Source organism: Pollachius pollachius (assembly GCF_949987615.1).
Source record: "Pollachius pollachius genome assembly, chromosome: 9".
NCBI lineage: Eukaryota > Metazoa > Chordata > Actinopteri > Gadiformes > Gadidae > Pollachius > Pollachius pollachius.
Window position 1 is genome coordinate 12874945 of NC_136942.1, and position 17500 is coordinate 12892444.

The 17500-nt window shown below is 44.2% G+C and overlaps 1 protein-coding gene across 1 annotated transcript in view; it reads right to left on the bottom strand.

Annotated features, from left to right (window-relative positions):
- Positions 1 to 13732, bottom strand: part of hsd17b12a (hydroxysteroid (17-beta) dehydrogenase 12a) — a 14208-nt gene extending 476 nt beyond the window's left edge. Inside the window, exons 1-11 of the mRNA XM_079742939.1 lie at positions 13392 to 13732; positions 7999 to 8045; positions 7426 to 7501; positions 6232 to 6339; positions 4821 to 4885; positions 4643 to 4687; positions 4119 to 4153; positions 3080 to 3161; positions 2102 to 2167; positions 1282 to 1431; positions 1 to 516 (exon numbers count right to left, since the gene is read on the bottom strand). The exon at positions 1 to 516 is cut by the window's left edge and continues 476 nt beyond it. Of these exons, the coding sequence (XP_079599065.1) occupies positions 376 to 516; positions 1282 to 1431; positions 2102 to 2167; positions 3080 to 3161; positions 4119 to 4153; positions 4643 to 4687; positions 4821 to 4885; positions 6232 to 6339; positions 7426 to 7501; positions 7999 to 8045; positions 13392 to 13572 (996 nt within the window). The 5' untranslated portion in view covers positions 13573 to 13732 and the 3' untranslated portion in view covers positions 1 to 375. The remainder of the gene's footprint in view (positions 517 to 1281; positions 1432 to 2101; positions 2168 to 3079; positions 3162 to 4118; positions 4154 to 4642; positions 4688 to 4820; positions 4886 to 6231; positions 6340 to 7425; positions 7502 to 7998; positions 8046 to 13391) is intronic.
- Positions 13733 to 17500: the final 3768 nt, after the last annotated feature.

Below are 17500 nucleotides of genomic sequence, written 5' to 3' on the forward strand. Positions count from 1 at the left end.
CCCTTTGATCTATATGGTTTGTTCTTTCAGAAGCAGCATTTTGTTGTGCGTTATATCCCAGAAGAGAATAGAAAAATAAATACATTTACATTTCTTAAACAAAACATATAATCCACCACCACATTTCCGCTGCTTACAACAGCAGGTTATATACTCGTCACCATTTCTCTGTGTCATACATCCATCGTCATACAATGTACCACAAACTCCTGTACCAAACAAACTAGTATTTAGGAACAGAGGCCAACAATCTGTTTTGATTTCACCAGTAGAAGGTAAGAGTGGATCAATCTCAGACACACCCCGAGAAAAAAATATTTCTGATGGAATCCTTCTTTGACGGGATCAGAGCAGGACGAGGCAGTGGACTCCCTGCTAGTCGCTCTTCAGGCTCGCTCCGTTCCTCTGCTCCCTCAACCGCCTCCGGTTCAGGTATCCTGTGCGCTGCACCCTGTTCATCGCGGCTCCCAGGAAGATCACTATGTTGATGGGCACCACCTTTGTTGTGATCCAACCCTACGGAGAACCACACAACAAACGCTCCATTTTAACCAGATATTATACAGTTTTTCGGGATTCCCACTTAAAAAGTTGAAGTGACTCTCTCAAATTTCAATTCAACTTGGTCATTTGCCCAAAGAGCAATATGAATGTGAGCAAACGGGGTGAGAGTATAATGTGTAACAAGCACTGTGCCAACCCTCTCGTTTAAATACAACTGGCAGGGAGGGATGGAGCTACGCAAAAGGGAGTCAATTAGCTTTTTAATTCGTTTTTTACTGAAACTTCACAATAAAATGACAAGCAAGCCCCCCTCCCTCCCTACCTTCTGACCATCGCATTGCACTATATAATGATCCGACGCTATGTTCTTATACAAGCTATGTTAAGGCTTAGTTATGGTTCCATGTCCACGCAACGCAAGGGGGATACGGACCCATTACATCTTTGCAGACCCTCCTTGCGTCCACCGCAAGGCATACGTGTGGCTCCCAAAAATGATAACCTTGTGTCGAGGCGACGCACCAGTTAGGGCTGTAATTGGTCCGCTCACTATAATCAGACGCAGAACCAAAACAGGTTAACGACTGCGTCAAAGCGTGTGCGTGGTCATTGTGTTGCGTCGGCGTGGAACCATAACTGAGTCTTTAGGCTTTACGTCCGCTACGTCCGCTTCGTTCTTATACAAGCTATGTTAGGCTTTACGTCAACTATGTCCGCTGCGTACTAATAAAAGCTATGTTAGGCTCCATGAGTCCGAAGCATGAGCAGAGTCCTTACCATGACGGCGTGGGGGAAGTACCCGTTGGTCTGGCTCTGCAGGCCCACGGTGCTGAGCTCCGCCGCCACGTAGCGCTCTGGCGTGGGCTTGTCGAAGGTGGGCTTCTTGATGCGAGTCATCTTGGTGACCACAAAGAAGGGAAGCACACTCTGCAGGGAGGGGGGGAACAACGTGTTGGAAGGACAGACATTAATGATGAAAAATAATGTTATCAAAGTGATAACATTTTGATAAAAACAAACAAAAGGCATGAAACATTAACAAGACGAGGACACATCTGATTAGAAAGCCCATCCCCAATTCCAACACAATATCATTCTTATGTCACACAGCTCAACAACTTTTCTATTCAGGCAAAAAAAAACAGGTGGTGAAGACAATGTAGTCTGGTAGATGGTAGTGGCCAAGTGTATGGGTTTCCACCTGCTTTGAACAGGTAGGACCTATAATAACTTTAGAATGCACTGCTAAAATAATATCCTACAAGTCATTAAGTATAAGCCATTAACACTTATTTCACTTGTAGCCACGTATGTGGGGCTTCGACTTAGTGATTGAGTAGCCGGCCACCTCTGCTTGCCGATATAAGTCACTCAAGTCTCCTCGAGTAGAGGCATGGATTATAAAAGTTTAAAGTATCTGTTCAAGCTTTAAATGACTCCCTAACAATGAAACAATTTAGATTTATAGATTTATATAAGTTTTATAAAATCAAAATATGAATTGGTTTTGGTTTTAGGATATACTCATGTTACATGAACTGGACCAAGCAGAGTTCAACAACTTCAACAAGTCTTAATCAATCAATAAAACAAACACCTGGATGATGATGCCCTGTCGTCTGTACTCTTCCTGGAGACCCCGAGAAAAGAAGTCCACAAAGGCCTGGAGAAAAAGAAAAACGTGGTGAGAAACAGCAGACAAGACGCATCCCATCCCATGACAGACACACATCCCATCCCATGAAAGACACACATCCCATCCCATGACAGACACACATCCCATCCCATGACAGACACCCATCCCATCCCATGACAGACACACATCCCATCCCATGACAGACACCCATCCCATCCCATGACAGACACCCATCCCATCCCATGACAGACACACATCGCATTTTATGGGTTCAACTATTGTACTTTGTTAAGAGGGCACCGTAAAGAGAGCCACTGAATCAGCAAACACACTAAATACATTCACATATAACAATCTAAAGCTTAAAGGTTGGACCCGATACTCTGGACCAGTGTTTTTCAACCTGAGGTGCACGTCCCATCGGGATAATGCAGGTTGTACATTGGATTTTTTTCTTGAAACAAGTATAGTTAGTGTTTGTCTCTGTTTGTCAATGAACACACATGGAGCATAAGCAGCGTTAGTTACTTTATCTTTCCACTGTTTCCCTCTGGCCATGGCCTTCTTGTCATGATCATTTCGTATAAACGGGGCCCTAGCACTCTTTGCTCAGTGACTGCATGGCTCGTCATCTATTTGTTACCGTTTGCATACGATGTGGTCCACAGAAGGTCTTTCATGACAATTTGGTGGTGTACCTGAAGCCAAAGGTCTGGTACCATTGAACCACTGCTCCAGACACCATGATTAATGTCTGGAACAGTACGGCTCTAGCGATACTACAAGTGCCGACGGTGACCAAGCCCTTTGTATTTTGTGTGATGATAAAATAACAGTGGTGCCAGTGAAATGGGAGGACTTGGGGGGACCTGATGGAGAACCTAGGTAGGGCTGTTGGGCTGGATAACGAAGGAAGGGAGCCCAGGGGTCCACACCCACCTTGGAGGCAGAATACACGGTGAGCAGAGGCACTGGGTACATGCCACTGGCCGAGGAGATGTTCAGAATGACACCTTTGGACCTGAGGAGGTAAATACAAAACATTTGGACGGAGCACAGTGGTAAATAGGGCTGCACAAATCATACTTAATACTACATACAATATTTAGTACCTATTTGCTTTCAGAGCAGAAGCTACAATAATAATAATTTTTGGAGGGGGTGGGGGTGGGGAGGGGCTCAATTCTATGAAGCACGCAAAATGAAATTGTGAATTTGAAAAATGTTCCCTTTTTTTTAATTGAAACTCAAAAATAAGTAAATGGTTCAATATGTTGATGTAGGGAAGCACCAAACTAGGGTTACATCAGCGTTGCAGGTCCAATCTCCCTGAAACCTCAACGATGATAGGTCTACTCAATCAATGCATAGCTGTAATATCTCCAGCCATATCTCTACCTTAATACACAATATCAGACTCAATACACAAGTCTGTTATTTAATAAAGTGCTTTGAAAAACAAAGTCTCAACGCCTCGGCGCGAGTACATCGTACACAACAATGCGTGTGCACACAAACACAAAAGACAGAGTGGTGCTGGCGCTGGCACTGGCCGTGTGCGTTGCCATGGCAGCCTGTTGCTGCAGTGATGTAGCGGAGCGACGCTCCGGGCTCACACGGCATCCAATGTGCATGCAACGCTATTGGCCAGGAAGGTGGGTCACATTGAGGCAGCACAGCCAATCGGGTGGGAAGAGCACTTTGTGTGAATTGAAAGCTTGTCAGCATTGTGAACAAAGGAGCAGGAGAGGGGAAGATGGGTGTAGTGAGGGAAAAGCCTGGTTGTGTCTTTATTTTTTTGTTATTTGAAGTCCCCAATGAAAAGAGCTGGCATCCAGGAAGGCTCTTGGAAACTCAAATGGATCACATTTTACTTTTTGGGCATGTTTGGTCATGCCTCGATCTCTCATTAAATACACGCATTGATACTCCACTGCAGTCACACCACAGAACACCTAAACCATACTCAGCAACTCACCTTTCAGCCATTCTGGGAAGCACGAGGCGCGTCATCTGTTAATACAGACAAAGGAAAGATTAACTTTGGTATGAAAGAACACACGCAGTCAACGTTAAAGGAGAAGGAGGAATGACATAAAACACGAGGGACAAGGACACTTCAGAAGTGGGAGACAGAGAGACACCACACACACACACACACACACACACACACACACACACACACACACACACACACACACACACACACACACACACACACACACACACACACACACACAGAGAAAGAAAGAGAGGGAGATGTGGGCAGAGAGTGCAGACAGCGTAGGTGTGGTCTCTCTATGCTTTGGGAACAACTGCCATTTCAATCGTGAAGCACGTTAAAGAAGGAAGACTTAATCCTCACAGAACACTGGTTTGAAACGGCACGAGCTACACATTGTGAAAAGACATAGGAGAGGAGAGAAACTGCAGAAAGTATAGTGTGACGTGTGGTTGAGAAAAACAACTGACAAACCAAATGATCAGGGGTTGGGATCTCACCTGGCACACTGATGTTATATTGACGTTGATCATATACGTGATGAACTGAAAAATAAATAAACAGTGACAGTCAGACCGATTGTGTATTGGTCATGCCCACTAGTTGTATGCAAAAGTACAGTTATGGAGATTAAATAGTCATTTTCTGAGAACAATCAGGGCCAAATTGAGTACTCACATTGTCCAGATCAGGTACGTGAAGATAATACTCAGGGTATGAATAGGACACTCCGACATTGTTGACTGCGAAAAACAACAACAAAGCATTCACCACTATTGAAAACTATTTCAAATGTTTAACTTGGCAACAGACTAGATGCAATTTGCACCACCAGGTGGCAGAAAGATACAAAAAGAAAAACTAACTTCATAACCACACCTTGCAACCTGGATAGTACATCTTGCAAATCAAATAAAAAAGGACAAAGAGTCCCTGTTAGGATCCGCTTAAGGAGCGAATATTGGTATTGCCTAAACCCAAAATAACCTACCTGATCAAACAGGACAGCAACAGGCCAAAACAACACACATTCTGTGTGACAAACCCATCCAACACTTTTCATACATTTTTCTAGGCTGTCATTTTCTTTGAGCTCTCATGACGACCATCTCTTATAGAGTAAAGCTGCGTTAATAACAGAGGAACAACTTTTTGATCTTAAAAAAAAAGTCACCAAGTCAAATCACACGACCAAGACCTTCGGAAGAATTTGGCCAAGACAACTGAAGGATGGAACATTTAGTTCCACACTTTATCACAATAGTTCGAAAGTCCAACCCAACAATAACATGATAAGGCCTTTGAACAAACTTATTTTTCTTTTTGTTTGAGGTTGACAACAAAATGTTACTTGAACGTATTCCACTTGAGTCACATAAAAACAGGCACTGGTGTAGTCTGCGAGCCCCCTGTGCCATGGTAACCGCATGTTTCACAGAGCGTGTGACGCAGTGCAAAACCATATTCATGCATTCCTACGTTTCCACTGCCTCGGCCTGCAGGTTAGAGGAATAAGATGTAAAGCGTCATGGCCAAAATGTACCTGTAGCAGGAATTCATCACTGGTACTAGCGAGCCTATTGATGCTCTTCCAATGTAAATGTAAATTTGTTTTCTTTTCACTTGCTACATTATCTCTGCTCCTTCCTCATCTCATTGTTGGGTTTACGGTCAAATTGGGCCTAGCTTGGATATACTCAAAAACAACGACAAAGATAAACATTTAGATAAACCAAAAAGTCATGGTCAATTCTTTGTAGTTTGGTATTTGGACTAGACAAAGAGCCGTACCACATAGCATATCATGTCAGTGGAATGTCCAAAACAAACGTAAACTGCATCAGTTTCACATAAAGGGCTTTGTCTTTGCTTAATGTGTGCATGTTGTCTGCGCTTAACGTGTGCATGTTGTCTGTGCTTAACGTGTGCATGTTGTCTGTGCTTAACGTGTGCATGTTGTCTGTGCTTAAAGTGTGCATGTTGTCTGTGCTTAACGTGTGCATGTTGTCTGTGCTTAACGTGTGCATGTTGTCTGTGCTTAACGTGTGCATGTTGTTGGACATGAAAGCAAGAGGAATGCAGTCCTTACCGAGTACACCGATCTCCAGCCCAGCTAGCCCTACGTCGATCTTCTCATAAATGTCTGACCGGCCAAAATCCACTGCAATAGTCCTGGTCTCCACTTTAAATTGATGCTCTGAGAAAGTGCAACATTTTATTAGAAATCATGTACATCATGAAACTATTTTATGAACTCTTTCCAATAAATATATTTTTCTCCCAATGATATTTTTTTTTATTCCGAATTGGATACTGGTGCATAACAGAATAACTTTATTAACATTGATCATGGTTGAAAACAGTCCAACAACAAGGTGTTACAACACTGCAATACCATATTCCAACAGGAGGAGGCACCTCATACCAAAAGATGAAGAAATCCCTTGGCTGGTCTTAAGAACAGTCAAAAGACTCTTTGGTCTTATGGGTGAAAATTAGGACGAAAATGCCTCAGATGCAAAGTCCAGAATATGTATTTGTATGTGTAAATGTAAATGGACAGGAGTACGGCTTTTTAAAGAAAAGGGATAAATTAGGAAAAAATGGATGTGCTTCGGAAACCTGCATCCCCATCTCCTTGGGCTATTTTTAGCTATTTAAAAACATCAAGATATCCGTCTAAAGTAGTGCATGGAGAGAGGCTGGCACCAGGGAGGGCTAACCTAGGGCTCGTGCCTCTCTGGTTCTGCGGGGCTAATTGTGAGGAGACAGCGTTTGGCGTGCTACACCCTGCTCGTGACTACCTGCCACCCCCACCCCACCCTCCTCTGGTGGATTTGAAGCACGACAGGGGGAAAATTACTCGATGGGAGAGATCCAGTGGGGGGAAAAATGAATACAAGAAGAACAAAAATGAAAGTCGTGAGGGGCATTATTTGAGATGGGAGGGGGGGGAAACCTCCATTATTTAAAGTCATAGCCCTTTTCTCATCCACGCTTTCTTACTGATCTGGTGTAACCTGATAAACCCTACCCCGTTTCTCTTGTCCCGCTCATGTTCACTTTACGTTAACATAGAACAACATGCTCAATTCCTTGAGATTTCACATGTTTGTCCAACCTTAATTGCCTCTCATTACTTTTTTGAAAGGGTGAAAGAAAACAAAGGCGACTTCCCTTCTGGGTTAAGGCGGAAAGGACTGTGCATTTGCGCACACAGACACACACACACACACACACACACACACACACACACACACACACACAGACACAGGTCTCTTACCGAGGGACTGCGCCACGTCGTCCAGCTTGTCCTGCGAGCGACTGATCAGCATCATGGAGAAACCTCGCCGGGCCAGCTGGAACAAAAGAAACCACTTACACCTCATGACATCGCAGGGACAGAGCAGCTTCAAGACTAGCAAGGCCCCATGGCTCAAACTCATGAGCAAGGTCTCACGCATGGGGAGCTTATGGTGAACTTGATCTGCATGAGCATTAACCGGGTGGCTCGAAGTTTAACTTTGCTAGAGGATGTTCAATATGTTTGGTACTCAACTCAGAGTTTTGACCTACTGCTCAGAAGTTATTAACACCTGACCTTGATTAAAGCACCACTATCTGGCTGATCAGAATCATTTTAGTTTGAGAAGCATTCCACGGTGAAGATCTATGAACGCGGAAGCTTTTAGCAATAGAGATTCTACAAATATAAATTTGACCTGTGAAAAACGAGGTCCGCCGCTATGACCTGAACATACGTGCTTGCGTGCGTTTGTGCGAGCGTGCGCACCCATGAGTCACGGCGTTCCCCGTGAAGGATACGGATGTGAGGGCTGCCCCTCGGACGACTCACCTCTTCAGCGTAGGACTTTCCAATGCCATCGGTAGCCCCCGTCACCACTGGAAACAAAGACAAGCGCAACAGGTCAACACACGGTTCGGTCCCCCTATATGATGACCCCATATGATATAACATCAACCTCAACACTGGCTCCAGCCACCTCCTCTGTGGCAGTACCGGGGCCACACCCAACCAGGTCGGACCACAGCTAACAGCAATTAAAATGACAGAGATAATAAAGACCCGGGATGATGACAGGGGCCACTCTGCAGTGAGGCATTGGGAATGGCGGGTAAATAAACGTAAAGGTAAGTGGTATCAATTAATGTAAGGGAGGATGAAAAGAAAGCCATCAAGTAGTTGTGCTGAATGCTTAAGCTAAGGTTGTGTGACCAGGAACTCCTTGCCAAACCAGGCGAATATATGCCGTGTCCAACATTACAAGTTGGCTTTTGACTCATGCCAAGTGTGCCTTTACACGCCTTTAGGTGGTGGCTGTGTTAGGCGATAGAATGAACATATAGGTCTAAGCCAAAGTGAGGTGGGGTTTTTTAAGCGCTCCTTCTACCTTGTGTAGAGGAGAAAATCTATTTTTAAACATTTATTGTCCCCCCCACCTCCTCCGCCAGAAAATAAGAGAGAGAGAGAGAGAGAGAGAGAGAGAGAGAGAGAGAGAGAGAGAGAGAGAGAGAGAGAGAGAGAGAGAGAGAGAGAGAGAGAGAGAGAGAGAGAGAGAGAGAGAGAGAGAGAGAGAGAGAGAAATGAACAAGCTGGTGGGGGGGGTGAAGAGAGGAAAGGAGAGGAGGCAAGTCAAGAGAGAACACAGGAAACAAAGAAGTTTGGGTGTGGGGCGGTGGTGGTGTGAAAGTGAGGGGGACATTTTGGAGGTTCACGCCCATACCAATCAGTCAGTTCAATCAATCAGTGGTGCATCGTGAATACATATTCCTATCAAGGCACGTCGAATAGAGACACAGACATAGACGGAGACAGACACACACACATACGGAGAGATGGAGACAGGCCGAGAGAGAGGGAGAGAGAAAGAGACAGGATGCTCGAGAGGTGGTTGCTGATGACGAACATGGAACAGAAGAGGAAGGGGGGGGGGGGGGGGGGTGAGCTGGGATCCTAGGGGCAGCTAAAAATAGAACGGGAATGAAGAGAGGGAACGAGAGAGCGGAGGGGGAAAGGACTGGGGGGGGACAGAAGAGCAAGGGAGTGAATGAGAGTGCTGCGCAAAGTCAAATGAAAGAGAATGGAGGAGAAAAAGGGAGAAAGAGAAAGAGACCCTTGTTATTTTTAAACCTGCTTCTCCCACGTATTAAGAATGAAAACCCCTCGGCAGGAAAGCCTCAATGGGCGTGCAGCCGCTACCAAACCAGACTACAGCCCTGCGCAGGGAGATACCACCGCCACCAACATGGGGGAGACATTCACCGCAATGTTGAATGATGGAACAAAGGCTGGATTTTCAGTTTTACATTCAAACAAGTCTCCGCTATTAAACAAGCGCCTTATGAACGCAACAGTGAACAAATTTAAAAAAAAAGAATGAGTTATGCACATGCTTGACACATGATCCCAGAGGAGTTGTCTTGGAACGCCTGTCGCGATGTTTAACACATTTTGTCGCCCATGTCCCAAAAACACATTCCCTGTGTACCTCAGCGCTAATGATCCATGATGCAAACCTCTGCACTGACCCCATTCCAGCCACCCGTTTCAGAACACACACACACACACCCACACGTTATCTGTACACTGTGTGTGGGTTGTATGCCTTCCTTGTATAAATATTACAGAAATAAAAGGACACAATGAGGCAAGAAGGGCTATATCGCTGATCGATATGCAATGGTATGGAAGCCCAATGACGGTTCCCTTGAACGTGAAGTACAGATGGCATTTAGCGGTTTCTATTGCAGTTGGTTCTGATGCGCGCCACGTCATTCTACAACAACTAAGACTTGATGCGTTAGGTCCGACTGCAGTGGATTTCTGAACTGTTATGGTGTTCATTTTGATGGAAAGTAGCGTACGCTCCTTTGATAGGACCACCGCGACAACGCTTTTCTTGGATCAGCAGCATGCATCTCTGGTACACCGATGCTGGGGGCTCAAGTGTGCTGTGCCTTTGGTGTGCGTCACATCCAGAACTCTTGGCACAGCTCTTCTCTCCTCTGACCCTCCTCCCCCTCGCCGCCACAGCAACGGAGCAGCCCCTGCCTGCTCACTATTCCACGGGTCTAAAAAAAGCCGGGACGGGTAAAAATAGCAGTATGCCTGCACTGCCTCGTCCGCGCTGCCTGCCTGCTGCAGCAGCGGCGGCGGCGGCGGTAGCGCCTGACGACCAACACTAGCCCTCCATCACCATCGCTGGGCACCACTGCACACTGGCCCTCCAGAGCCGGCTTACTGTGTATTGGAGACGCACAGCAGCTCTCCTGCAGGACCGCATGTTCCGAGCCAAGCGGCTTGGCTCGGAACATGCGGTCCTGCAGGAGAGCTGCTGTGCGTCTCCAATACACAGTAAGGGCAGGGGGGTGTGTGAAGCCGTACTATTATACTGGCCATGATGTTAACCCAAACATCCTCATTCAAAAATGTCCATGTAATATGGGAGGAGGACATAAGGATGACCTTCATTAAAAAGGCACCAAATTTGAATTTTTGCTACGCCAAAAACGGCTCAAAAACCCAAAAGGGGGGGGGGGGGTGAAAGCTTGACAACAGCCCTCCCCTCGGATCCTCCAGGAGAAGATCCTCGGTCCTCGTATGCTCCCGTTGTAGCGTTATGTAATCTGTCGCACTCCTCGCTCACCCAGCAACCAACGGCCCCTCCCCCCCCCCCGAACAGACACACACACACACACACACACACACACACACACACACAAATGATTAAAATCGACAAGTTCTTAGATACTTTGATGGTTTACACTAGACAATGGTGGATGCAATTGTCCCAACATGGCCATATTTGAAGAACTTTTGCAATAAGGGGTTTGATTGCCGTTGTTCCAGGACACCACGGTTTTCTTAATAATTAGAATTGGGAGAGGGAGAAAGGCTGAAGACTGTCACTAGGCAGAAAGGTGAATGAGGAGGAGAGGAACAGAAGTGTGTGTTAGAGTGAGGTGGTGGCAGAACCAGGAGACACAGGGAGATGGAGGGTTCTAGGAGGATGAAGGCTGGGTCTTTTCCGACGGTGTTGTTCACTGTTGAATTAAAAAGGATTATAAAAAAGAAAAACATTAAAATTGGGAGGACTTAAGAACCGAATTATTATACGTTTATTTATTTAGGACAAAAGAGTTTGGAGGGGAGTGATTTCCTTGAGACCCAAAACCTGAAAATGTACAGATGAAAAGCTGTAAGCAATGAACTCAGTGGCACTATACTGGGAGACACCTGCCGTTCCTGGGTTTCTCCACCAGAGGGCTCATTCAACAAGAGGTAATGTCACTCGACTGCAAAGGAATCCCTCAGAAATCCCCGAAACTGCTCTGAATCCACTGCGGCTATCCTGCACTACCAATTACACAACAAATTACAATCGAGCTGCATGCTTAGAACGGCGGGGGTTTTGTTAGGTCATGAGACTTCACTGGCCTAACAAAACTAATAAAACATTCTGACAAGTAAGAAAACTAAGATTTAACGGTCAAGGTGTACTTAAAGACTGAAAACATTTGATGTGATGACAGAGTAGAAACATATGCACTAAACTAAGCGTTGCCGCAAACGATGAACAAGGGTTCATGGGTTAAGGCATCGCTGGCATGTTGAAGTCACTGTCTGTCTGTCTGTCTGTCTGCCTGCCTGTCTGTCTGTCTGTCTGTCTGTGCGCGTGCGCATGCCTATGACTGAGTCGGAGTGAGCAGAATCACGCCATGCGCAAAGTGATCAGACCTGCATAACTTGCCCCCCTCCCTCCGTCACTAAGCTTGTTCTAATCGTACAACGGCCGGCGTCATTGTAAAACCATGACCGCGCGAGAGAGGGACGGGTTCGACTGGTTCCAGGGAGTGGCCTCACACCGTTAAGACACATGAACTGCTGTGGAAGTTCAACTTTAGCCTAAACTCCAAATAGGGGCCCGTTTATCGTATGTGGCCAATATTAATACACATTATTTATTTAGCAGACGCTATTGTCCAAGGCGACTTACAAAAAGGGTAGATATAGTGCGCGCGCCCTTCCAACAATACAATGTCAGCCACGACCACCTTTTAGGAGAGGGAGGGGGCGGGGCGTGTTGCTATGGTTTATCAATGGACGATGAAGCGATGCGTTACCGTGACTCACCTGCGCGGGCCAGTCACCGGAACCACGCAGCACAGGCTGTACTACGCATTCCGATGGGTTCTTTTGCGTCATACGTGTACTTTTGCAACACACACACACACACACACACACACACACACACACACACACACACACACACACACACACACACACACACACACACACACACACACACACACACACACACACACACACACACAAAAGAGGGGGGGGGGGGCGGAGGAGTGGGTCAAGACCTGCCAGACCTATGCTTATGAGCCCTGTCTGTTCATCAAAAATATACGCTATGTATCTAAATGGTTACCTCTTGGAAGCCTTCATTGAGTAGTTTCAATTGTTAAATACATTGATAACTTCCAATGCTTGTCCGTGGATAAACGTAAAGAATTTAAGAAACGAAAAGGATGACGTGCACCACAACACGACTAGATGGTTGCATTTAAAGTTGAATTGTGAGGAAAAAAAAACCTCAGTGTCACATTTATAAGGCTTTTCCTAAATTGCGTAACACGTGTAATAGAAACCAATTTCAAATGTTTCCAGCCTATGTGCTTGAACGTATAAAACCAATGTTTCATCAACATTACCGTCCAATGATAACATTGTAGACGTTTAGGGTATTGGAGTCTGGGGGTGAATGGAATATAGGTCTTTGTCCAACATCACGGGACTCATTTGGTTCAGTTGAGTGCTACTGGAGAAAACCTCAGCCTCAATAGGACTTCTGGAATTACGCATAGCCTGCGCAATTTGGGTTATGTTTCATCACCAATATGGGGCAAGGCAATGTCGTGCTACAACGTGGGTGAAGATGCACCCATCATGGCATGAAGCGGCGACGGCTAATTGGGCTACGAAGAGCCATTATCCCCTTTAGTTAGCCTACCTGCGCCTGTTACGCAACACTCCTTGAAACGAGACACAAAAGTGTCTCACAACGCAGTTTCCTCGCACATTGCCATTAAGTTGAAAGGTGGAAAATACAGCAATTAGGTTCACCACGTCGAATGAAGATCTCTTTTTTGTTCTGCTTTTTAAAAGTACGCCTCCTAAGCAGGATTTGCATTTCATGATAAATCTTGCTGTGAACTCACCTGCCCATTTGCCAAGCTTAGGAGAAAGCAGCCCTCCATTTCCCAAAACCCAAATCCGGATCCCAGAGAGGAGTCTGTAGAGCAGCCAGAGAGCCAAGGAGGCCACGGTGAACGCGCCGACCCACATCAGCGGCGTCTCGGCCCGTCGCAGCACGTCCTCCACGTTATTAGGCGACTGCATGCTAGCGTGTTTAATAGTAGCCTGTGCTAGACACCTCGGCTCCTAGATAAATATGGTCTGGAATTGCCAAGCTGCACGGCGTTAAGAGTGGTCCCTTTTATATGGATGTTCTTCTTCTTGTAGCATCACACAAATACATAAACACCCCCAACTCCCTCAACACTTGTCTAGCCTGATTTTTAAAGCGCGCCGCCCACCACCTGCTCTATAGACTCCCGGCGAACCCTCCTTCGTACCACATTGGCTACGGAACCTGTCCAACAACTCACGTGTCCAGTCGTTGGGCACATTTGCATGTCAATCAAAGAAGACACGGATTCCCATTCATGAAATAGGGCGGGTCAAAGGAGACGAGGATGAGCTTCGATTGGGTAAACATTGGGGCTGCTCGCTACCGGGAGTGTGTCATTGGTGTTGGCTGGAACAGGTATTTCAGCTTGAGCGATAGTATTACGACCACCCCCCCTCCTCTCGAAACCCACGCATTCGGAGAAAAAAAAGCTGCCCACTCCACTTTATGAATGAAAGGATGTTCCCATTGGACATCTCTTCCGAGAGGGACCCTCCCTTTCATCATCTATGGGAACGAGACAGAAATGGTTAAAGAAATAGTCGGGGCGTCACACTGCTCTCCAGATATGACTCATATGTGTCTAGCTGAGGTCTGCTTCGCCGCACCATTCGTCCCGCAACGACTGAATGGGGTTGCGTATACCCACTAGTTAAACCCGTTGGTGCGCCCTGGATCTGCCCATAAAACGACAACATCCATAATCCACCTGGCTAGGCTGGTGGTAATCTCGCGATACTATTCCAAAACCGTGCATCCCTGTTCTAAAACATTCAGGTGTATTTCATGTAAAAATATATGCACCAAGGCAAGAATTTTGCAATTTGCCATCGATTTATTTTGAATACATTTACATTCCAGGACATTCGAATATGTTTTATGTTTTCTAGCTCTGATATAGCTGTGTGTCACCATTCGTTTTTTCTAGAATGGTGCGCTTCGCTTCTCCCAAACACTTGGCTAGGTTGTGTTTTTTTTACCGACGTCCTAGAGCCAAGATAACCCGAGACTAAACATGACATACAAATCAAACAGAGCTCTTTGATACAAAGTATATCCTGACATGTGCTCAGCACAGGTTGAAAACTATAAGAACACATTCATATCATACCAATGAAAATACATAATACAATATATGTTTCTTATGTTGCGTTGAGACTAAAGTCCTGATCACTTTCAGTCACATACAAACTGACACACATCGATTGTGATGTACACAAGCTCACCAGCTTTTTTGGCGTATAGGACGACAATTCAATGAATGACACAATTTATCTCATGTATATTTGTGCAAAAATATACATGAGATATATTTGTTGTAAAATCCATCAACAAATAGTACATATTTGACACACGAAGCCATGTTAACCAGGGTGTCCTGACCACCCAAAAAACAGCACAAAATAAAGTTGCGTTGCGCGTAAAAATAAAAACTATTTCTAAAGGTTTGCATCCCTTGTCCACACAGTGAGGTCTTGCATGAGGTCTCCCAGTCGACAGCTGGAGAAGAAAAAACAATAGAGAAAACAATATTTAATTTAGTCTGTTAACTGCAAATACGAACTAAACTCACGGGTGGATTGTGTGAAGTACCCAAAACAAGACATGGAAAGGGAATATTACTGAAAACAAGTATTTTCAATGATAATCTTGTGCTTCACCTCGGCCTAGTTTTGAAGCCTTTGAAAAGCAAACATCTCGTACGAACACGTTAACTGCGATTGCGAATGGAAAGCACTTGTTTCACGCCTTGTTCCAACTATCCCCTTGCTCTGTTCTCAAAGAGATGTGTGGTGTAAAGATCAGAGTAACAGGTCACAATTCCTATGGTTATGGACCTTGTTAATGCAACACACACTTTTCAACGAGCTTTCCAATATTTTAATAGCACAATTTTAAGATTCACTGTAAAATTCATATGTAGGCCTCATGAATTATTATGTCCTACCTGCAATTGAACCGGAGAAAATAACATATAGCTTTGTTTTGTACATTTACATAAAATCGGACGATGCGTTTGGACGTCCCGTTAACATTTCAGCACCACAGCTCTGGACAGAGACACTGAGCCGGGCTTCAGTCTGTCGTGTTCCTGCCTCTAAAACATCCAATGTTACTTTCAAATAACAATTTTCTACTCAGAGTAAGAATAATTACAGCATCTTACGAACAGTATCTCTATAACATCTCCAGTAAAATCAGAATTAACATTGTCATCCAAATTGGGACTAACAACAGTAGTCTGCTTACAATTGTAGTTTGTGACAATGGCTAGGAAATGTAGTTTACTGTGCAAATTATTTATTATTTATTATTACGATATAGCACTACAATAATTATCTATTTTATAAAATGTACTGCAGAGGGAGTAAAAATAAATCCAACATAACATACTTTCTCTCAACAGTACAAACCCAACCCATCTACATACCAGCATTAATATTTTCCCAAAGTGTTTGCCAAGGTAATGATATTGCAATTTCCAAAACAATTCAATCCAAACCTTTTCTAGGTAAAGCAGCAAAAACTGTGTACTAAAAATGAACATGTTAAAATGCACTTTGATGAAACAATATATTTCCCTTAGGCTATAAGAATCTGTGAGGAGTATTACAGTTTCAGTTATTGTGTGTGTGTGTGTGTGTGTGTGTGTGTGTGTGTGTGTGTGTGTGTGTGTGTGTGTGTGTGTGTGTGTGTGTTCCATAATCACCTGTAGCTGTAGGGGATCGAAGGCAGACACGCACTGTGGTTTGTCGTTACATTGCGTGTTTGTATTAATTCTGAAAGATAAAAAAACACAGTACATTTCATCATGTCTCCCCCTTTTCTTGCACTGATAACATACCATAAGGCCAGTCCGGCACTAACAATGCAAGGGGACAGATTATGTGAACATTTATGAACTGTTGTCTTAAGAAACACTGCTTCATCGATAGCTGTCAAGATGTACCTTGAAACATGAAGTACCCATTTTTGTAACAAAAGTTTGATTTGATGATTCAAACACATCAGTGGTATTGCTATTAAAACTGATCAAATAAATTTAATTCAAATACAATTAAACATATACCTGTGCAGTGTTATAGGCCACAAGATTTGCCTAATGTTATTTAAATACATGACCATTCTCATTCAGAATAGAAGTCAGACGTTTAAGCTAACAAAAGACATTAACGCTTATGTTTTCTGTAAATTAAAGAACTACGTTAAAGTATACACACAGAAAGGTTTTCTGTGTGTTTTGTTTGTAGTTTTCCACATTTCAAAGTGAATTTGCTCCACCATCTTCTAAAGGTTCCTTTAAATACACAAAATGGATATTTAATAAAGTCACATTTTGATTTACCGAACAGCACATTTCACTACCATTGAAGCATGTTTGTGTCTTATATGCTATACACATACACATACATACACACACACACACACACACACACACACACACACACACACACACACACACACACACACACACACACACAGACTCCGGGATTGAAGCCTGCATTTATTAATTTGCATTAGCGCCTGTTCTTTTTTTACATCACCACAATACTATGTTTATGTTAAACAAATTCAGAAAAATAACCTTTTCTTTATATCCTATTTCTTTGTATCTTGTATCCTATTTATGCTAACAAAATCACCACTGAGAGACTGGTGTTGATTTTGTTAGCATAAATAAGATACAGAGACTGGTCTGCTTTTCTTTGGTTTAAATACACTCACATTTAATGTATTTTTCTATCTCAATCTTAGTTTTTTTCAAAGCAGTACATAGCACAAAGGCCTAGCAGTACACACACATGTTCATGTGTGTGTATGGGACTTTTAAACATTTACAAGGTTCTGCTATGGTGT